A 23655-nucleotide genomic window follows, 5' to 3' on the forward strand; every position below is an offset into this window, starting at 1 on the left:
TTCAAAATCCATTGGTTTGTGCTTTCGTTTTAATAAATGTTTTCATATTTTCTTTTTTATAGCTTCTTCAGCAGCTGAAGCGATTAATATGTGACCTCTGCAGACTCTATAATCTTCCTCAGCATCCAGATGTTGAGATGTTAGATCAGCCGTTACCAGCTGGACAGGTAAACCAAAAAGCTGTGGGCACCTCTTTATTGCAGTGAAAGAGGAGTTTTTTCAACTCCAAGAAACAAGATGGTGGGAATGATTAAACCTTTTGAAAGGTAGGACTGGGATAGGAAGCACTGTTGCTTTATGGTGTCCCCAATCTGAATGTTGTTTGCAAATCCATTTAATAATGGTGTGATAATATTACACAACTTACTTTGCAGTTTGTGTATGATGGAAAGGTGTGTATGTGATACCAGTGCTGTCAGTTTAATTCCCTCCTAAGTACTGTTCAAGCCAGTCACTGCACATTCCTAATGCTTCCCAAATTTTTTCTGAGATGTAAATGTGATTAAACACTGTTTACTTGAAGAGTGTATGTTTTTCAGTGTGCACTTGGATGAACTACTGTTGATGTTTTCCTTCCTCTTCAATCCCTTGCAGAGACATGGGATATCAAGACCATATGCTACTTTGGGTAGGGAGTATCTGAGGTGCCTTGTTTACTTCTTGTGCACTTGACAAATTAAGAGTTGTGAAGGGCTGTGAAATGTTCTGGTTAACTAAAATGCTTTGTATTGTGCTGAAAACAGAACTTGTAACTGACAGTTACTGTTCTCTTTTGTATTTTTAGTAAGTTTATGGTGTCTTGGTTTGCTTATACATGTTAGGATGACATGATTTCTAAAAACATGTAGTGTAGCAGATGTTTTTCCTGTGGTGACAGTACTATAGTAATGACAAATAACTTGCTTAATTTTGGTCATGTGCCAAATTGTAATCCTATGGGTCTTTTTCCTCAGCCACCCACATAGCAGTGCAACTGTAAGGCAATAGGCCTGTAATATTAGGAAGTAGCTTTGTTGGAGAGCCTTGCTTATGCTCTGAAAGTCAAAAACAAACTCATGGAAGGTGTCTTAGCCGGAAATGCTAGATAATTTGCAAGTTAAATAAGAGTCGCCTTAGTAAATCAGGCCAAAGATCTATCTAGTCCCCTGCATTGTCTGCAGCAGTGGGATTCCTTCTTTGCCAAAGGAAGAGTAAGCAGAGGATAAGCATTTCAGAATGAATGCTCCTGAGAATTGCTGCAGCTCTAGACTTCCTGAGCTTCAAGTGGCATCCTGAAATGGAAAGCCATGAAAAATGAACTCAAGGTATTGTTTTGGTATTTAGTTGAATAATCTAGTAACAATGGCTATAAGATGATAGTAGTCGTTATATGAGTTCTAGGTAGGGAGACAAAAATCCATTAAGTTTTAGAGGTCTAAGGTTCATTGGGTTTTTGATTTTTAGAGGTCTACCATGTAGAGCTGTGACCTGATTTCATGGTTGAGAGATCATGAGTTATAACCGGCTTGACTTGCTTACTGCGTTTGTCACTGGCTTAGAATAGGATATCCTTGTCTGAATCCTAAGTTTCCACTTAGAACTTAACGTGCAATTAGTAGTGACATTCTGTTTATCTTTGCTTCATGCAAGAAATCTTTTCACTGTCATACTCCAGGAAAGCATCTTTGTGTATTTTTCACATTAAACTTCAGTCCTTTGCAGACCTTGCTAAGTGTAACTTGTGTAAATAGTGCTTTCCCTTTGATAGGAGACTCTTTGAAAGAAAGGAGTGTATGCACAATTTATGCAGAAACTTCATTGTTGTATTGCAGAATGGAACAACAGAAGAAGTTACATCAGAGGAGGAGGAGGAAGAAGACATGGGTGAAGTATGTGTATATGTGAGATCGTTGTCCTAATCTAGTAGAATTCTGGCATTTCGCTCTGCACTGGCTGCCTACTTATTAAGCCAAACTGTAACATGTAAGCTCCCTAGAGTTCAACACAGAAGATAATGAAAAATTAGGATGTTTACCTTAACGTCAGCTTTCACTTCAACCACAAACCTAGTGAAATTTTCTTCTTAAACCTAGATCTCAGCTGAGAGGTACTTGGATACAGAGAATTGGACATCTGTTTGTGCTTTAGTCAAACAATACATAACCTTGTGTGCCAAATCAGTAAGTTTGCATTGTTAACTCCTATTACAAGCAGCATATGAACTGGCTCCAATACAATTGAAAGTGCCTCCCAAATTGAAGCAGACTGGCTAGGAGTAAATCAGTTTGCTCATTCATTAAACAGGTGAGCTAGTTTTTAACTAGAATACCTCGAAGGAAATGGAAGGACATCAGAAACAGACCCACTGAACTTTACGGGGCTTATGTCACTGTCTGGCAACACAGTGCTCCTTTTAATGAGCTTTTTACTGTGTCAGAACCACCCCTTTGACTGACTTCTACAAAATGTCAGCATAGCTCCAGGATGCTTGCTTTTTAAACCACTGTAATCAATGGCCTTATTATAAGACTACTGTTCTGACTACTTCAGACTTAGGTTTTCGATGAAGGTGTGTAGTAAGAATGAACAACTCATTTTCTGAATAAAAGGTCTTCCTTTAGAAAAGATCTGAATGTTACGTGTGTTCTGGAATTAATTTGAAGCAGCCTGTCTTACACCATCTTTAGCCTGATCCAGACCACGTGTTGGAGCCAGAGTTTCTTTAAAGGTAGCATGTTCACTCCCATATCCTACTGCCACAAGGCTCTTGTTGCTTGCAGAATTGTAAGTAGCATTTTGCATGCTGTTAGGGTTACTTTAGACAAGAAAACTGTCCTGTCTGTCATTATTTATAAGCTGTCAGGTGGCATCGTGTGTGGCAATCATATCTTCAACTTGTAATGTAGTCCAATTTCTAAACTGAAAAGCTTTTTACAGTTCGTAGGGCTATTGTCATTATTTTGAGAAACGTGAGCATTTTAAAGACTACTCAGTTTAAAATCTGTTACAGTGTTATCAAAGACACCACGTAGGTGTGTTTCTTAGTACGTAAGACATCCTTGAGTTTGCATTTATGGCCAGGTTTTCCTGCCACGCGAACAGATGGTGCATAAAGAGTAGCCACAGGTGTGGTGGAGCAGATCTGATAGTTGTGTACTCAGAGCTGGCTGGTGTGGCTGCTGTGGTGCTTCATTTTTCATCTCGAGGTATTTACATCCTTGCCCTCCTCTCCACAAATAGCACTTGAGTCACCTTAGAGACAGTTGTCTGAAGTTCAGAGTACTCCTCTGCAACAGGATAACCCCGTCTCAGAGTGCAGGGTGGAAGATTTTTTAGTCTTAGTCTAGAGCTCGGAACTGTAGTGTTGGCTTGTGTAATCAGAATACTTGACTGCATAGATTTGTCTTGTATCCTAATTCCAAAATTGCTGCATCTAATCTTCAGCCAAAATTCACCTTGAATGAAGTTACACGTAGCTTTCTAATATTTAACTTTCTTGAGGGGTTGCTGTAGCCCTGCCAGGTATGTTAATCATTGTTTGCCAGCAGTGTAATATAGCTAGGATTCTAATTCTGCTTTTAGAAACATCTTGGAGACACTCTAGCTTTGCGTACTTTTGGATTCTCAGGCCCTCTTCAAAATGCCTTCCTATTTCCTACCTGCATTAATGGGCTAATTCACTGCAATCTTAGCTTCTTGCAGAGGTTTTAATGTGCTTGTTTCTGTGACCACAAGCATGTTGTAAATTTGAGTATCACTTGTATTGTGAAGGCTTCCTACACTCTCAGTGAATGTTAGGTGGGAGAATGAAGTTAGTGCAAAATAGGCATGGCATCCAACAGTCACTGATACACAGTGCTGTGCAGTATGTGACTGTATCCCCCAATGCCCTTGGGGGGCTTCATTGGACAAAGAGCATAGTTCACCTATTTACAGTGAATTTTCCTTTATCCTGTAGGACATTGAAGATCTGGATCATTACGATATGAAGGAGGAGGAACCAGTTGATGGGAAGAAATCTGAGGATGAAGGCATTGAAAAAGAGAACCTTGCAATCTTAGAAAAAATCAGAAAAAATCAAAGGCAAGATCACTTAAATGTGAGTTACTGATTTTTATGGTTTTTCTTTGCAGTATTTCTGGCTTTAAAATAGGAATGATTTTCAGCAAATAAAGCCTATTGCTATGCACCTAGACATGCATTAACCTGTATCTGACTTCCAGCATAAATAGGACAAACGTCTCAAGTTATGGGACCTAAATAGCTCTTTTTGGAGAAGTTTGAATAGGCCAGCTAAGATTCCAAGGTCATTTAGTAAATGGACTCATCTTTCATCAAAATCTTTGGCACAGGAAGTTAGTTGTCCACATTCCACAGAGGCACAAAAGCTACCTCAAAGCACTCTCATTCAGCCTAGGAGAATGCTATCTTAATTTATTTTGTCAAACTGGGTTGAGTTATTCTTGGCATTTTGGATGAGGAAGCATCTTTTAGCTTTTCCCTGGAGTCAACTCTTACGTGTAAATCCAGGTTTCACACTTGTTAACAATATTCAACTGCCTGTCTAATTTCCAGAGGTATCTATTTGGCTGTCTCTCTCTTGCTTGATGCCTTTGTTATCAACAGTAGTCCTCCTTGCAGAATCAGCAGAAAGCATCTAGGTTGTAAGCATGACTTTTGTTGCTGAGCCCTTAGTAAAATAACAAATAAAGCCATATATAAAATTAACTGTATTAAAAGTCATAGGCAACTTAATATAATTAGTTAAACCCAGGAGTTTGTGCTTTAAATCCATTTTATGCATGAGTTTGTTTTTCAATAATATCTATGTCACATGGAAATTATTGAAGGGTGGTTTTGGGTTTTTTTTGGCAGACATAAAACCAGGGGCCTTCAGCACCTCTGTAGCTTTATCATCACAGTTATCTGAGTTCTCCTCCTAGCAGGTAGTTGTAAAAAACCTGTTTGTTCTCTAGAGGCTTAGCAATGTTTTGTCACAAGTGCCAAGTTCCAGAGAAGCTTCTACTTCTCAAAAGTGCATGTAGGAGGGAATGATGATGTCATACAACCTGAATTTATTAAGCCTGGCTTCTTAAGAAATCAAAACCGTTTTACAGAGGCTTCACATGTGTAATGTTTAAATTTCAATACTTCTGTTCACGGCCAGTTTCAGGCCAAGGTAAGGAAGGGTTCTAAGATTTTTCAGAAGTCACTTGTACAGAAAGAAGGTGCCTGAACTGCTGCCTGCTACCACGTGAGGTCATAAGTTGTTACATGCTGCTTGGCAAGTCTGTAGACGTGTAGATCATGTCCAGACACAAGATGAGCTATTCCTCATTAAGCCAATAGTTGAAGATGTGAACAGTACTTAGGTACAGGGGAGGGACCTGTAACTATTTAGGGAAGGAATAAGGTTTAGGATTGATATGTAGGGAAGGCCTGGATTTTTGGCCAAGGAGCCAGCTTTTTCTAGTTCTTACATTTCATTTTTTTTCTAGCAATTATTTTCTAAAAAGCCTAAATTGCACCTAAAAATTATGTTAGGTTCAAGAGGATTGATGTTGTAAACCTCTTTTGATTTGCAGCAAGAGCTCTATACATTCAAAGTGCTTGGTGTTGGTCAAGCTAACCTTGTAATACTGGATGTGCTCCTGAGAGATCTGGTTATCATAAGAATTTAGGGAAAAGGCTCCTTTAGTTAGAAGAGTCTTGACTATTTCTTGCAATGAATTCCTGGCCCTAAATAGTTTAGAAAAAACCCTTTCTCCTCTTAGTTAGTGACACTTTAACACGGAGAAGAGTTTTAGTTTGTAGCCATCTGCTTTACAAAGGAAATAAAATAGAAATCCTTCTGTCAAAGTTCTTCAACCACTGTCCCAGTACTGTTCAGGTATGACTTAAGTGCAAACCTCTCAAAAATACCTTGGACTTATGTTCTGCTGAAATAGGCAGTATGAAATAGTTTGCTAGAGGAGACTTTCGTTTGTGTATGAATTCAGTAGTTTCCTACCAGGTTGTCTGAAGGATAGTGTACAGTAAGGATCACCCTTCAAAAGAAACCCCAAACCAACAACAACAAAAAAACCCCCAAAACCAAATTAAACCTAAACCTGATCAGCATTTCAGTACTTAAAAGCAGGTAAACATAAGGTGCCAGACTGCTTTTGCTGTATAGTCAAGTCTTAAAAGAGACACAGTGATCACTTAGTGATTTTGTTTAAACTTAAATGTTCACAATTTCAGAAGATGCCTATTAAGGTTCTGTATATTTCTGTACTTACAACTCAGACCTCATGGTAATGACTCCTTAATTATTAAAGAAAATAAATCCTCTTGCAGCCTGAAAGGCATGGGCTACCGTCATCTAAAACTTTGGCCTAACTGCAAAAGGGTTTTTATAGTTTCAGTGGTTTTGCTTGGTGTGGAAAGCCTCTTAAACCTGCAGGTTTCCTTTCGCTATCTGTTTTTTCCCTATTTGACAAATACTGCCTTTCCTTTTGCTTTTTTCCCTCCACATCTAGTGGAGCTGAAATGAACATTGCTGGTTTTCTGTTTGACAACAGCAGATTCAACTTACATAATAGCTGTTTCTCATGCCAAGACACTCTCGTTGATGCTGGAGCATAAACAAGGTCAGCTGAGTACAGGGAACAGGGTATTCAGCTGCTGCTGAGGAACTGTGGCATTTTTGTGGGTCACCAGAAATAGCTGCCCTGCTTAAGGAATTTCTCAAAGGACTTGTGAGGGTTTACTTTTAAGTGCTTGAGAACTGAAAGCTGGAGCTGCACTACTGACCTAGGAAAGAGCTAACCTAGTAGCACTTAAATGCCCCTTTATGCTGCCAGAATATGGGACTTTGAATAGAACATTTTAAACATGTTCTAAGATAATATCCTAACATAGAGCAAAACTTAAATCTGTACAGCCCTTCACAGAGGGTTTTCTTAGAGGGCTGTGTGAGTTCCACAAACATAAACATAGTGGCTAAACATAGTCTGCTTTTCACACAAACTACACAGCTCTTTTGGTATACTTTTGTTTCCTCAGCAGAGCAAAGTAAAACAGACCCATGCTGTTTACACACTTGATGTTGGAAGAGGAAGTGTGAAGCCTAGTGCTTTGACTAGTGCCCAGCGCAACCAGAAGACTTCTCAGTTTCTTTACATGTTCTTTGGCCCAAATCCATGGGTCGTCCTCTCTCCCCTTGGCTGGAATGAAGGTTGAAGTTACAGATGATACAAAAAGGCTTTTCCACAGGAAAGGAGTGCATGCAGTCCTGTTCTCTCATGTTCCTAACAGGTTAAAGACATTTCTCTGCTGCTCAGGACTTTTGTCATAGGAATTTTTAGGGTTTGTGTGTTTTATAGTAGTTAAGAATATGCATCTACTAATTTTGTAAATGAGTTCTCTCCCTTGGCAGTATCTCGAGTCCTGTTCTTGCCGGCATCAGGAAATACATTTGGCTTGTGGTGCAGTATGTAATTTGGAGCAGGAATTAATCCTCCTCTTAACATTGTAATAACTTTAAAGAACCACTTGCGTACTGGGAGTAGGAAAAAGAAAGGTCTTTGAACTGGAATCATTAACTTCAAATATTTAACAACTTGCTGCTACTTGCTTTTCAGAGGTATCTCCCCACAGTCATTTTGGAGATTAATGCTTTTTTTATTTAGATAATGCTATTAGCTTTTTCCATTTCCTACTGAGGAGTTTATGCGCTTTCCTCTAAAAGTCTCAAATGTCTTCGCTTTCATCTTCAGCTTTTATGAAGTCTAAGGTGTCATTTCCATTTTCATTCTAATCCTTGAAGTATGAATCTACCTTAACTTCCAGGAATGAATGTAGTTCTGCACACATACTGAGGAAGTTCAGTGAACATAGAGCAAAGTTGTATTCTTTTGGGGTCACTCAAGGTTTTATTTTATTATCTTGGGGGAGACTCCATTTTTTGTGTTATGTTTTATTAGGTTTTTTTCGGTCTTGTGGCTGAATTATCTGAAATGTGTTGTGAGTGAGGCAATTTCCTGTTTTGATGCATGACAGTATTTTTCAGAGCAGACAGAAAAAAGGCAATTGAGGCTTTGGATTTAAAACTGCAGTGAACTGCACCCCCTACAACTCAGTTTAAGGAGCAGACTGTGGTTGTCTTTTGAGAGATGGAAGGGAAAAAGAAAATCTCCAAAGGAGAAAAGCTGAGGCTGCAAAACCTCTTATCTCTGGAGATTTAGTGCAGCAGATAGCTAGGGCAGTGGCATTGCTGTGCTGCAGTTAGGTGTGCCCTACTGACCTGCGAATGCAGCAGCTCTCTTCTGAAATCCTAGTTGTCTTAGAAGCTGCTTAAGTGTTCTATAAAGTATTTTACTCAAATGTATGTGTTTGCAATAAAATAGAAAGATAAAAAGGATAGAATCACTTCCGAAAAGAGGAACCTGTAGAGATTAACTCCTATACCTGATATAACCTATACTGACTTGCATCAAAGTTCCATGTTTCTTGCAGTGGCAGAAGCGCATGTCTTTAGCGGCAAGAGTTTGAGAACAGGACAACCTCGTAGTGATGCATCTCATGAATAGTTTTCATGCCCAACAGTTTTTGCTCTGGGAATTCCTGCACCAGGTGTTCTGGTTACTTGCAACTCTCAGTAACTGGCATGTTATCTGCAGAAATGTGTACCTCCTGTAGCAGGGATTTCTCCAGCTTATCTTGCCGTTGTCCTGGAGAACCACAAGCATGCTTGTACAGGAGAGGATGATCAAGTGAGACTTCTTGTGCCTGTTTGATTACTTAACCAGAAAAATGTCACCTGGGGCTTCTCTGGCAGCTGTGTTAACTTCTTCAGTTTACAGATCAAATGGCTATGCCTTTCTGCACTTGGAATCAACCCCAGGTACCTGTCAGATCTTATGATTGACCAGTTATTTCTAAGGCAGTTGTGATTTTAATCTTAATCTCACACATGGAGAAGTGGGAGCTTTATCTCCCTTGGAGTGGTAAGTCCCACTTTTCCAGAAGGATATACTTCATTATCTATATCTGAATTCAGTCTTCAAAGTTATACCTTGCACATAGCGAGTTACTGAAAGTTAAAGTTTTTTATTTTAGTGCCACTATAGTCAAAACTGAACTCACTGCTCAACTATATCACGCAATGGTGTGTTGCAAGTAGTACTCCCTTCTAAACTGCACTTTAACAGTAGTTGTAAAAAACAAAAGTGACACCAGAATGAAGAGTTCATGTTTCAAAGCAGTGGTGTTTGGCATTAAGGTTACTATCAGGTATAGGAGTTAATCTCTACAGGTTGCTCTTCAGCTTTGTCCAAGGGTAGTTAAGAACACGTAAAGTAAGCGCCTGTGCTAAATTTGTTAGGTTAAGCTTGCTAGCCTCTTGATCATAGATTGCTGGTTTGCACTCTATCAGCTCTTTAGAGTAGCAAGTTTAATTATCTGTAATACTGCTGTGTAAGGAGTGAGCACCCCAACCAGAAACTCCTAGGAAAAAGGGTTAAAAATACTGTTATAGACTAAATCTACCGAGGCTAGCTTACACACACTAAAATTAACCTTTGTTTTTAAACACCACTTCAGTTTCTCAGCAGTTATAATGGCACACAGGAGTATGTGGGTGTTTTAAGTCTGGGGTTTTAAATTACTACAGTACAGATGATACTTAAATTTTCATATGCAAAGGTGAGCTTCCAACATTATGTATAGAAATTGAGTAGCTTAATTTGATGGGAATAAAGATGCAATGAGGAAACTAGTTTTCCAGAGGATATCTTTGAGAATCCAAGTTGGTTTAAAATTGCCTGTGTTTAGAGGTTGATATTCTGTGAAATATGTAAACCAGTTCCTTCTTTCAGTAAGAAATACAGCAGATGAAACAAGGATATTGCACAGCCTGCACAGAAGAAAGCCAAAATCTTTATACTTCTGTATGGAGTTTCCTCTGGATTCAACACATTGATGAGTTTCAACCTTAACACTCAAAGTACAGGTCTGAAAAAGCACAGCCATTATACAGAGAATGGCACTTAACACCGTGTTGTGTTAACTTAAGTGTGCTGCTTCCTTTTCCAGCCAATCTGCAAATAGTATAAATAGTAGTAATCTGCAGATAACTTAAATGAATAACCAAACTTTTTTTTTTTCCATAAAACTTTATTCACTCGCTGTTAAAGGAAGAGAAGTTCTTTCTTTGTCTGATACTGCTCTATGGACAGGGACTTAAGTAAACTGAGAAATGACTTCTCTGGAGCTCTGTCTTTATGTAGCTTTTGTTTAAATAGATTAAAGGAGTTGCCTTTTATTTGCATATTTAATTACAAAGTTTATTCTTCATACTGGTCCGTTAAGGCAAACTAGTGGAAATTCAGTAATCTGCATAATTAAATCCAGTGGAATATGAAAATGAGTACACAAAAAGAATAGTCTACAGATTATAGTGGGAAGCGAAGCCTATTATATGGTGCTACTGAACAGAGAAGACAAAGGAGTGTGTGGAGGCTTTAGCATCAAGTAACTACTACTGATATTTAATCCTTACTAAGAAATAATTTGATCCTACAATTAAGACCTTGTAGAATATATAATATCACTGTTGACTTCAAGCAATCAGGGTGACGTTTCAGGTATTAGGCAGTGGTCATAGCTGCTTCAGACTCTTCTTGAAATACTTCTCTGATACTTCTGTCCAAAAAGGATCTGTTGGTAGATAGATGTTCATAGTGTCTGAAAGAAAACTGAAAACCCAAATCTCTTCCAACTTAGAGATGGAGTAGAAAAACGGACCCCTAATCTAATCATTCAGTATTTCATACAGAGAAGCTGAACTTCACTTTAGGTGAGGGGGTTTGTTTGCATTTGTTGGTAGGATTTTTTGTTTTTCATCTCTGTTTTCCAAAAATCTCAAATGTAAAATGGTATTTTGTGAGGAATATATAAACAGGGTAATCATGTAGCATCCAAGGTTTAGTATCAAAATCTGTCCTGCTACTGTTGGCATTGAATTGGAGAGAGTAATCAAGGTACTTTTGGCGATCATGTTATTCTAAATAAGCACTTCAGTTTTGTAAGAGGGAAAGGTTCTGGCCTCACTTTAAAGCTCACAAAATTGAGGCAAAATTTAATACTCATGTCGCAGAACTGTCAGCATTGGGGATGTATGCAGAATAAATACATCCAGTGCAGCAGTTGTCGATATTAAGTAGACATCAGTTACTTGGTAACTGGTGTGTTCATTAGTTTGTCAATAACTGATGCTTTTTGGAGCCAGTTATATTTTATATGCATGTCACTTTTTCTTTTTCCTCTTCTTTTGCTTTTTTCTTTCACACTGTATGTCAGCCTGAAATATCAGGTTTAGAAATTGTATGCTATTTTGTCACTTTGAGATGCTGAGTAATACAGAACCGAGCTCTGAAAGAACAGGAGAGATTTGTGCCCTGGTTGCATAAACCAGAACTATGATAAATCACAAGAAATTATTTGGTATTTTCAGGTTTACTTACTTTAGGCTTCCTCTGCGTAGGTGCTGGGGTTGGTTGTTTTTTTTTTCACTCTGTTGCACATAATAATATTGCTTTTGTTCTGCATTTTCTAAGTATTTTTTTTGGTCCTACTGCATCCTGAAGCTGCTGTTCTGTGGCGGATACTTCCCAATGCCTCTACTTTTTCTTTTATAACCAAATAAAAATACACTTCTGAGAAAACAGTAAAACCTTATGTGCAGAAGTTTGTTCTTAGCATTAGTCTTACTTTTCTTCCCAGTGCATAGGAGTAAAAGGTAAAAGGATATATTTCCCTATTAGAAATGTACTGTGGATCCATGTTGGAAATCAAAATGCTAGAAAGATTAAACTACTTTACAGAAACGTATGTCAGTTGTACCTTGATTAAAAATTTGTATCACCTATACCATGTAGTAGTATATATTAATGTGCTGCTTTAGAGGGTCTTGTTTCTTTTGAATAGTCTTTGCTCACTAGAATATGTAGCTTTTTAGAAACCTAATCCTAATACAGAACCTTCTGGTTATTGTAACTTTGTAATGGAAATAAAGCTGTTTGTAAATACTACTTTTCACTTATTTGCAGTCTTTTTTTGTTTGTTTCAGGGTGCAGTCTCTGGGTCAGTTCAGGCTTCAGATCGACTTATGAAAGAACTCAGGGATATATATAGATCACAGAGTTATAAAACAGGTAAAATGCTTCATATTTCCCTTCTTAAAATATATTTTAAGTGTTCTCTTGGCAAGTACTTCCTGCTAATTCTGTGTTTTGTTGTCGTATGTATGCGTCTACATGTATGTGTGTATATGCGTGCACATATATAAAAATACATAGATACATACATTATATAGAATCTTGTTACATAAAAGTGTATAGGTGGACAAAAAGGAAGTGAGGATACATCTCCTAAAATGTTCTTCCTTTTCGTAATGCAAAACTTCATTGAGAACTAGCAGATAGGTGTAACTGTGAGAATGCTCTTGGGGTGGGTGACTATGAAGAATAATTCAAGACTACTCCTGTGGGACTTCTTGAGGTTTCAAAACTACCTGAAATTCAGCTCTCCAGGTATATAGGGCAAAAGCTTTGACCACTGCCACTAGTGGTCAAAAAGGATATGCTTGCTGTAGAGAGACTTGTGTTCAACAGCAGAAGGTTTTGTTGTTGTACAGGATTTAACTTTAATTGCACTGCTGTTACTTCTATTATTTTGTGATGGTGTTAATCTGATCCTGAGCTCTATGTATTCCTTGGAATAAGGATACAAATGGAAATTGAAAACGAGCTTGTCTTAAGTTTGTTTGAGTAACAAACACTGATTAGTGTTAGGTAGGTAGGTGGTTGGCTGTTCTATTTGCGCTATGTAAGGGCTGTACCTAAACAGCTCAGCAAAGGAATGAGTATATTGAATTGTCTGAGTGTCACCGTACAAGAACTAGAGATAACGCAGATATCGGGCAAGTTGTATTCCTGTGGGCCAGCTGAGTAGATAACTCCATTGCTGCAGCCAGATATGAGAACCAGGATGGGAACAGAAGGAATGCCCAATTAGAAAATTAGTCTAAATTGTAATCCTCTCTCTTTTACTGAGCTTCTGCCATAGTTTGTTTCTAGTGGTCTTAAATCTCACTCAGTGGCTATGGCATTTTAATTCATGTGTGAAAGGACAGAGCTGAAGAGACATTAAGCTTCTGTTTTGATTTGCCATATTTACCTTTAAGGTAAATAGTTTTATGTGCTCAAGTACTGTGGACAGTGTCTGAAGTATAAATTTGATTAGGTAACCTAGTGTTGATCTAATGTAGCCTACTTCTTTTAGGCTTTACTGCAACTGAGTGCTTGCCAGTATGCCCTAATCACCATCTGTCCAGCAAAGAATGGATTACTGGGACTAAGGAAGAGCCTAGAAATAGATCTACGTTAGTCACATGGGAAGCTTTACTGCCCATGTATGATCTTCAGGATTTGTTTTTGTGGTTGGAACAAAGATTGGGTATAACAAATCTACTTGATTGTAAAGACTGTATGGTGCTTAATCACATAGTGGTACTGCTGGAGTCACCAAGAAGCCCCCATAATAGGTGTATTTAGAGGTGAGGATTTGGGTTCCTTAATAATGCCATTTCTTGGCTTTAGATTAATAACAAGTCTTAACTAGTTGCAAAAGACTGAACTCCTGATGCAGGAAGGCATACCCTGATGAGGAAAAGTAAACCCTGCTATAAACTGTAAAGGAAGTTGAGATACTAGAAGGAGTATAGTTACTTACTATTAGCTTATGACTTCGGAATATGTAAAAAGACTACAACTGGATGCCTTTTCTAAAACATGTTGATGAAGTGAAGTGTCAAGTGGCAGTTGATGCTATAAAACCATGGCAATCCTGCTTTGAAACAGCATCCTACTGGTACAATTATTAAATGTTGCCAGTAAATGATGGTGTTTGTTATAAAACTTACCTAGATTCCTTACAGCTTCATTTAATCTTAGGACTTGAAAGTTTAAATATCAGTTCCTCTCCTTTGCACAAACCTGCTTGTCTAGCCTAGTTCTGTGTTTAGTTGTTAGATAACTGCCACCATGTGAGCAGGGGCATGGTAAATAATTGGCTTTTTTTTTTTTTTTTAACATGTGATCTTTTTCTGAGAACTTGCTCCATGGTCCATTTTTCCCTTAATTTAATTTCTTAATATTAACACACAAAGGGAACAATTGTGAAACTTAAAGGTTCTGGTAACTGTTGCAAGGTAATTTAACACTGTTTTCATTTTTGCTAATATAAGCCAGAGCATCTAAGGCTGCTGTTCAGTTGCATAAGAACCACTTTAGGTAGGGTATATGAGGTTACATGTTTTCAGGACTGACAATAGGACAACACTGGGACTTCTGAAGTGAATAATACTTGTAATAATAATCCTTTAATTTTTTCTTTTCTGTTAAACTGTTTTATTAAAAAGCAGCATTAAAAAACACTGTCAGGACTTCAACTATGGGTGTACACTCAAAGTAGTGTCCATTTTGGAACTGAAGCTCCTTTAGTGATTGAAATACTATTGTTGGAGTTCAAGCAAAAGATGACAACCAGCTTGCTGTCAACAGGCAAGTTGCTTATCTATGTGGAAAACCTAAGTGAAGTACCACCCTTAAGATCAAAGAGAAAACCATTTTCTTATGAGCTAACAAAAGTAAAAAAATACTCCAGCAGGTTAAGATAGTCTGCAATAAATTAGACAGAGTTTCATTAACCTCTTTTCATAGTAAGAGTCACAAGTCCTCCAAACGAAATTATCTCATTTCCAAATATTAAGTTGGAGGTTTGGTTAGTTCACATGGAAGAATTCACAAGGGTTTTAACATGATCGGGGGGTAAGGGTGGCAGAGAGGAGGGAGAGGGAGAAACAAAGAATTTGGAGATACTAAAGGAAATATTTTCTGTTCAGCTCTTTAGTGGCTGTGTTATTCATACCTAGTGACTTCAGCTCACTGCTTTATCCAAAGACTGTATGGGCTTCACTTCTAGTTGTAGTAAAGTTGCAATGAGTAAGACATTGCCTCTGTTTTAGGAGGAGTTTTTTTCTTCCTACCTTTTCATCTCTTAAATTTTTTGCTTGCTTCATGGTTCTGTGTGCTTGCTTTTACTTCCATCACCTCTATGGATGGCCCTCTGCCTAAATTAAGGAAAAAGCATATAAGCTGGTTCCAAATAACACCCTTTGACTATTAAAATCCCCATCCCACCCCTTTTGGACAGTGTTGTTAACAAGCTTCTGTACCAAGGCACAGAGCAACCCTGCTGCTGCTGCTGCTCTTCATGAGAACATACAGATACTATTCAGCTCAAAATGTAGGTACTTAAAAGGCTGATTAAGTAGCTTGCTGTTCTTTTAAGGCACATCTTGTCAGTCCTGAACTCATTTGTGGCACTGTGGTACAGAGAAACAAGCATGCTTTCCTCACCTTGCTTACTGAGTTTTGGAATGCTTTAGAAATAAAGGTGCCTGGGCAACTTGAAATGTCATCCGTACTGCTGCAAGATGATCTACTCTAGAATAATAAACCTCAGACATTAATACTGTAACTCCTTGGAGAGAATGCCGTGGCTGCAGTCTGTTGCTGGTGAAGCCTTCAGAAATCCTGGGCCTATTCCTTAATTACGTATGTCTTCCAAATAGTTACGTCAGCAACAGATATGCTGTTAAATATTAGCCCAGGTCACAAGTGTCATCACAGTTGTTTAGTGTGTATGCATGAACAGTCTGTGAGGGAAGAGATAAGGCTTTTGAACATCACTGATAGTATTTTCTAAATCTTGTCTGATAGTTAAAGATTTATTGCTTCTTCCTGGGCTGCTTGTGAACTTCTGCAGAGGAGGCTTGAATGTACAAGAAAATGGCAAATAACCTTTCTTCCTTCCCTTGAGTGAAAGGTGTAACTATTGTTTTACATGCTTAAAACAAATCAACCATTGAAAATCATCAGCTGGCTTCCAGAGACAGCTGTTTTTTAGGTTTTAGTGCATCTTTCTGCCTTCTTTGGTCAGCTCTTGGGAAGGTGCTTCATCCAATGCAGTACCTTCTTTTCTTGGATTTCTCCTCCATGCACTGTCCTGTGTCCTGTCCTGGGGTGCCAATACTGATGAGAACCTGGGAAATACACACAGGTCATGCTGCATACTCAGACTGTGTGTTATATGTTTTAAAAGCATGTTGGTCCTGTACTGGGTGTAAAATAGACTGAGTACTAAGCAAGCTGAAGTTGTAGCTGTGGAAAGTTCCAAGGGGATCTGGGAGGGGAGGGAATGGTTGAGTGTTAGAAAAACATTTTGATTCTATGTGGATTTTCTTTCTATTAGAAGTGAAAGAACTTGTTTCCTTATAGTTGCCCAGAAGTGCTTTTGCTGTTGGAGGAAGGATGTGCCTCTATCAGTATATCAGTATCTTATGTATTGCTTACATCTTCTGACAGTATTTGTACTTAAAAGCAAATAATGTTTTTGCTAAATTTTACCTTGTTAAACTTCTAGTGTGTAATTAATTCTGTGTCATATTTCTGCAGGGATATATTCAGTGGAACTGGTAAATGACAGCTTGTATGAATGGCACGTTAAGCTTCTAAAGTAAGTTATTGAAGTTTTGTCATGTTCTGAAAAATTTGTTTCATGATTGCTTCAGAGATTCTTATCTTTTGATAAATGACAATCTGTAGCCAGAATGTGTAGAATAGTGTGTGGTGGCTACAGTTCTGGTATACAGAAATGTGTACAGAGATGGAACTGGAATAATTGAGCTGGCAAAAAACCAAACCCCCTTTGCACAGCCAACACAGTGTGTAATACCATAACTTTCATTTCTGTTCAGTTCTCTTTCCAAAACTACTCCAAAATATGAAACTTTAAGTAATGAAATTTTTGTCCAGCACTTTTATCTGGATGGTTTTATTTTGGGTTGTGGGTTTTGGTTTTTTTTTTGTTGTAATTTGAAGAAAATGCAACTTCTAATTTCATTCAAGATGTGAGAAGGAACAGAACTGTCTTAGTGTCATTAGTTCTTCATCTCTACAGTTGAGCAGACACATAGGACTGAAACTTTTAGGTATAACGTAATTATGACTCATAACTTGTCTTCTTTTACGTACTGCTTTTCACTACATGCACTAGATAAGTCATTTTGTTGTGTCCAAAGTCCAATAACTTTAATTCTAGAGCTATTATATTGAAGTAATTCCTGGTAAGGGTCGTCTGCCATCATCCTACAAGATAACTTGTAGGAAGAAAAAGTCTGTCCAGAGTAGGATGGTAGCAAAACATGGAAGGAATTTCCATCAGTTTAGGTAGGTCATGGTGAATAAGGACATAAGCTGTTTCGGCACAATAATTTATCTGCCTGTAGGAATTGTTGCCTTGTCCTAGTGATAAGACTTGAATGACTATGTCACCAGCTGCTGAAATAAAGGCTTTTTTCCCTTAGCATAATCACAGGCATGGGAACATTTTGAAGCTGAAAATGGCAGCAATGACGTGTGTAAGAAAAATCTGTGCCATATTACAGGACGCCTTGTCTATTGAGCACTTCAGTAACAAAGTGCTCAAACCACTGTGCAGTGATTTGAAACCTCTTTTCAAGTGAGCAGGTCTGACTTTCTGCTTTCAAGAAAGACAAAATGGAGTGCATGCAGCGAATGGCTTCCAGGATGACTAAGAGAAGATAAGAAGTATTGTGTTTGTTTAGCCCAGCAAAAAGCATCTCTAAACAAATGAAATGTGTGCAGTCTATATAAGGGGGTAAATGTCAGAAAGAAAAGAGCCCACTTGATTAAGAAACCATATTGTTACTAGAACAAATAACGCTGAACTGGCCTAGTACAAGCTATGGCTGGAAGTGATAGGTTTCTAAGCACTGGGAGATTTTCTTCTGAATCAGCTTCTCATTGGTAGGATGGGGACAATCTGGCCATTCTGAAATGGGATCTAACAAGTTTGTGGTTTTGCTTGTTAGCAGAGGATTGGATTTAATAGCCCATCAGTCCCTTTAACACATGCTTTAGGCTTGCAGCAGGCATTTTTTGACTAGTCTCTTTTAAAAGCTGCTGGGGTGTCAGAGCCTGGCTGGAATTAACCCACTAGTGTCTGAATGAGTGTCTGGGCTGCTCACCACTAGTGTTTTGCAAGAAACAGTTGATGAAACTGTGGTGAGCAGAAGCTGCTGCCTTTAGTACTTGTGCTCATACAGATTACTTTTAACAGCTGCTATGGAACTATGATCACATAAAGTAAAGGATTTACTAACTGTGTACTGAAAACTAGATCACTACAGCCTTAATGGTAATTGTTTTTTCTTCCCCCTCTTGTTGGAACGTACATTTTCAGTGAATTGAAGAGAATTAAAGTTGCTGTTTTCAAATAAACAGGTTGCTTTATGCTAACTGTAAAAATATATATGACTGTATATATGTAACTATAAAAATAATATAGCATTGGGAATGTAATGTGTTAAATCAAGCTTTCTAGCTGATCTCATGGCAAAGTATTTACTTTGTAAAAAGAGCAGGAGTTTTTTACAGTTCACCTTAAATTACAGTTTGTAAACTATAAATACCTGAAGGAGCTATTTAAGAGTAATCGCTGTTCACAGGTATTGAAAATATTAACTTCATCCAGGGTCTCTGCCTGCTTCTTTTATAGGGTTGATCCTGATAGCCCACTGCACAGTGATCTTCAGGTCTTGAAAGAAAAAGAAGGTGTAGAATACATTTTACTCAACTTCTCTTTTAAGGTATGTGTGTATGGGAAGAAATGCTGGGGCTAAATTTGTACCTTACAGTAGAAAGTGACTGAAATGACCCTCAGCTGTTACTTGGGTAAAGATAGAGCTGTAGCATTAAAAAGAAAAAACAAAAGCAACTTTCTTTGCCACTAAAGCTTCCCAGTACTTGCTTTTTAGCCAGTGCTGTGGGAAAGTGATTTCTACAGAACTGAAAACTTCTACTGCTTTAAATCTCATTTGCCAAATAAGGTGGCTGAAATACTTCCTGGTTAGGAAAGCAGTGTTATAAATAAGTATATTTCTTAACCTGTTTTTTGTTATGCTTTTCAGGATAACTTCCCTTTTGATCCTCCCTTTGTGCGAGTGGTATCTCCAGTGCTCACAGGAGGGTAGGTTTGAGGCGCCTCACAGGAATCTTACCTTGTGGTGAAAATGTTACAACTTGAGATTGGTTGGTTGGGTTTGCAGGGAAAGTTTGGAGACTCACATATAGACTTCAAGAAATTTCCCCTAAATATGTACCTGAGCTGCTACAGACCATGAGTTTGGTGAAAAGCTCAAAGTGTTACGTGGAGACTTGTTTTTCAAGCTTTCTGAACTAATAGCAGGCAAACAGCTGGGTGCAATTCCTCTTGGAATTGCTTAGTTTGTGTCTAGCTTTGAAAGACTCTGTGCCTGCCATGATGTTCAAGAACTGGTCTCTTTTTATGCAAGGTTAACATTGCTGTTATTTCTCCTGTTGTAGAGTGTTTTGAGTTGGTTCTCTGAAGTGTTCTTGGTCCCTGTGTTGCCTTAAACGGTAGTCTTAACCGACTCTCTTGCTGGTAACACTGCCATAAAGTTTTTATTAAAAACATCCCCAAATGCTAGCACCAGAATACTGAATTTGATCAACACAATGCTCCAAAAGTCATGTGAAATGTTTGAAGTGTTCTCCATGGCACAGAAACTTGTATATATCCATGGAGAGTAAATTAAATTTGCCTTTTCAGGCTTTTATGTACCTCCTGCTGACAGGAAATTATACCTGTACATTTGAAAAGGCAGTCTGTGATACCTGGTGCTGATTCTGATTTTATTTTAATTGCTGTGTGTCTTTTTGGCATTCAGGAAAAGGTTAGTGCAGGTAAATAGTGTTCATGAGGGTTGCTGCTACCCAGAAAGTGAAGAAGCAGTGCCAGACACCAGAAAACTCATTTGGTTTCTGATTTTGTTGTACTTGGGCTTCTTTGGAGAATGAAGGAAAGAATGGCCCAGCAGGTTCTCAGTGATTGTTTCCCTGTGAATGTTGTGTATACATCTATGTTGGTTGAATGTCTTGATCATAAGAGAGGATGCATTTTTGGAGTGATAAATTCTGTTCCCCCAGTCCAGGTTTTGTGATGACCAGGTGGTCACCACAAAACTGCTGGGCCCCAGTCAGCACAATGCATGATGAAGTGTTACTGAAATCAGAAATGTTTTATAGAAGAGCTCCTTTGTCTCGTTTGCCTACATCTTTGATTTATAGGTGCACCTACAGTGTATGGAATTGTGTTAAATTTCTTTACAGAAGTGAATTTGTTTCTTTTTACAACTGCACATCAGTACCACCTAGTGTAACCATAAAAAGTAACCTTCTTGTTTCATGGTCTGTGTACAATTGCGTAAGCAGTTGTGCGGACTAGCTCGGTCACTGATTTTAACTAAGTGTAGGGGAAATTAGCGTTGTTAGACCAAAAAAAATATAATCTTCTTTGCTTAAGTATAATATATCTAACTAGGTACAATATATTACTGGTTAAAGGGCATTTCAGCTTCATGTGAACAAAAAAATTTACCAAACTAGCCTGCAAGAGCTTAAAGTGCTGTGAACAGTTTGAGCTTTTACCAACTGTTGATGTTAAATATATTTTCTTTCATGTCTGTTTCTAGGTATGTCCTAGGAGGGGGTGCATTATGCATGGAACTTCTTACTAAACAGGTGAACACAGGCTCTGTTATCTGGATAATAACAAAGTATGCTTTAAAATAATGCAAATAGCTGTTTCCCCTGAGATGAAGAATCCCTGTGTGGAATAAATTATACACTCCAAAGAGAACATGGTGGAATAAACCCCAGTCCCACAAGATTTGCCTTGCTGATCTTGTGAGAGAGCTTCTTTTCTGCCTTGGATGGCTTACAAGAGGTCTGAGGAAGAGGCAAGAAGTGAGAGCACATCAACTTTGAGTTCTCAGAATTTCTGGGAGGAAGCTGGTGTAAAGAGTGAGTTCTGAGAAGCAAGACGCATTGCTTTCTTCTCCAGAAGCATCTGCTACTGCACCAAGTCAGCTCTGGAGAAGTGAGGAATGCACAACATTCTAGGCATAGATGACTCTTGTGTAGACAGGGATAGGTTTTCTCTTTAAAATAAGTCAATGAATGAAGTAACTGTTTGCAGGCTCTGGCAGAAACTTCTGTGAACCCTGGAAGGTAAACAATGCCAGAGATAAGCAGTAATTTTCATGGGGCAGAATTGTCATAGCTCACTGAATGGCTTCATTAGATAGCAGTCTTTGCTGCTGCTTCCAAGAAAGTAATTTCTGTTGTGATGTTGCTGAAAATGTGTAAATGCTGTAATAATGGAGCTGCTCTTGTTTCTGTCTTGCTGCATTTTGGAAACGTGTGAATCAGCCTTTCCATGTTTCCTACAAGTTCTTATTAGTAATGCTGTAATATCACTTTGCAGATTTTCTCTGTTGTTAACTGAAAACAAGTGCTTAAAACTAAAACTGGAGTTCAGAAAAAAAATGCCAAAGCACACATCCCAAAATCAGTGTGCAAGCTGAGCACAAGAAGCAAGTACATGTTACACAGAAATATTTCCTTCCTCCCCCAGGGCTGGAGCAGTGCCTATTCAATAGAATCAGTCATCATGCAGATCAATGCCACTTTAGTCAAAGGAAAAGCCAGAGTACAGTTTGGAGCCAATAAGGTAAATACGCTGTGTTATATCCATTACAGAAGTTACTGTTAGGCTTCCATTTGTTTGCTGACTTGCATAGAAGATGCTTAATGACAGAATTGTCATTGCAAATATATTTGCATTTTGATTTATCTTGATGTCTGGTGCATGTGTGAGTTTTTTGTTGGCAGTTAACTCTGAGTTTGTTAAGAAATTATGAACATGGGAGGATAAAACCTTGGGATGGGCAGGGTGTGTAAGCAGTTAGACTTGCACTATCCCTGTATTGGCAAAGTGGGGAAGGAAGTGGTGTCAGAATTGGGAATCAGGAGGATTTGGAAATTCCAGATTTGAGAAGAGCTGTAGATGACACCCTGGCTGCCAGGATCGCATATGCTGATATTGAGGAGTTCTCCTCCTTTTGCTGGACCAAACACGTGCAAAGTTTCATGAGAGGGTGAAAAATAATACCATGCAAATCCTGAGCTAGCCATTCAAACATTAATGGAAATCATAATTCAGTTCAAGTGGGTGTGCTGGTAACGGGCCATAACTTAAAAGACTTTGAAGTACTAAACGCTGTTTTCAGCAGAAGGATGTTTAAATATTTAAGTGAATGAAACTGTCACTTGAATGCTAGTTTTTAAGCACTGATCTAAGGGTAGTGACCTACGTAGGTAAGATGTAAAAGTTTATGATCACCATTCTATCTAACCCAGTAGCTGGTCAGCTGAGCAAGACAGATTGCCTGAAGCCTTCATTTCAGTGGCTCAGGTTCTTAACCTTCTCATAGAGGGGCCTTTCCAGCAGTAAGGGTGTACAAATTATTGTCATTATGGCAGAGGAGAAATGAGAAAATGAGGATATTTGTTTTGAACATCTTGTGCTTTGAAGCCAGGCCTGTTATAACACTGTGCAAGGTTTTTATTTGTAAGTCTGCTATAGCATTTCTTCATAGAACTGTTTTTAAGCCTCACGTGTCTGGCTGCCAGTTGATGTTAGTTTTTTCTCCTTTCAGAATCAATATAATCTAGCAAGAGCACAGCAGTCCTATAAGTCACTAGTACAAATACATGAGAAAAATGGTACGTACATTCTTTTGATTTTTTTTTCTTTTCTGCGCAGCAACCTGGGAATTGGTATTTGGCCTCATAGAACTTCTAAGTGCCAGAGTGTCTTACGTTGGCTTGGAAAGAACATAAATGGTGTTTCCTTCTTCTCAACTTGCACTAGGAAGACAATAGTGCTTAAAGTAACTTGACTAACAATCATTGCAACTTTTCCAGCTTATGTGAATGTTCCATGTGTTCCTACTGTCTTTTGAAAGGTAGTTCAATTTCATTTTCAGGCAGCTGATCAAGGAACTTTATTGTTACTGGAGCTTTCAGAGTGTCTTAGTGAAGTATCTGCTGGAGGTTTGCCTCTTTCCCTGAAGGGCTTTGTTTCAATGTGGCAAGACCTTGTAGTAATCGTTAAGGAAGAGATAAAGTGGAAAGGAGGTTTAAAAAATACGAAAAGTCCAAGTCAAGTGCACAAGTTGGAAAACTGTGCAATAGAAATGGGAGACACGTTTACTGTTCTATTTAAAGCCAGTTTATGGTCTTTCAGCTGCATGAAACAAGTATTCAAGTGCTTCAGGTATAATCGTGTTCATTGTGCCAGGATGAGGAGACAACAAATGACCTGAGGCTTTAAAAGATGTAAGTGGCTTATATGTTACGTAAAAGCAATCCGCAGAACTGGTACCATGGTGTCCTGATAAGGGAGTTAGTCCAGTTACCGCTTCTGTGGTGTTCTGTAGTCCAGGTTGGACACAGTGTCTTCTGGGAATTCAGGTTGCTGTGAACGTGAGAGTATTTCAGTGTGGCTGGAGCGAGCACCTCAGTTTCCCTACCTCTAAAATTGAACATAATGCCTTCTCTACTAGGGGGAGGAAGATCAAAGAGGACAACTTTAAAATGCTTTCCAATTTTATGGTATTTT

At 38.4% G+C, this 23655-nt stretch overlaps 1 protein-coding gene across 5 annotated transcripts in view; it reads left to right on the forward strand.

Moving 5' to 3' along the window:
* The window catches only part of UBE2Q2 (ubiquitin conjugating enzyme E2 Q2), a 50611-nt gene that overhangs the window by 24452 nt on the left and 2504 nt on the right, over positions 1-23655 (forward strand). For all 5 annotated transcript variants that reach the window (XM_030496761.1, XM_030496760.1, XM_030496762.1 and 2 more), the window contains 10 exons: positions 63-167; positions 1812-1868; positions 3938-4078; positions 12092-12176; positions 16542-16602; positions 18667-18757; positions 19079-19137; positions 20663-20711; positions 21607-21702; positions 22691-22757. In XM_030496761.1, coding sequence (XP_030352621.1) covers positions 63-167; positions 1812-1868; positions 3938-4078; positions 12092-12176; positions 16542-16602; positions 18667-18757; positions 19079-19137; positions 20663-20711; positions 21607-21702; positions 22691-22757 — 811 coding nt within the window. The remainder of the gene's footprint in view (positions 1-62; positions 168-1811; positions 1869-3937; positions 4079-12091; positions 12177-16541; positions 16603-18666; positions 18758-19078; positions 19138-20662; positions 20712-21606; positions 21703-22690; positions 22758-23655) is intronic.

Source organism: Strigops habroptila, chromosome 9, assembly GCF_004027225.2.
Source record: "Strigops habroptila isolate Jane chromosome 9, bStrHab1.2.pri, whole genome shotgun sequence".
NCBI classification, from domain to species: Eukaryota; Metazoa; Chordata; class Aves; order Psittaciformes; family Psittacidae; genus Strigops; species Strigops habroptila.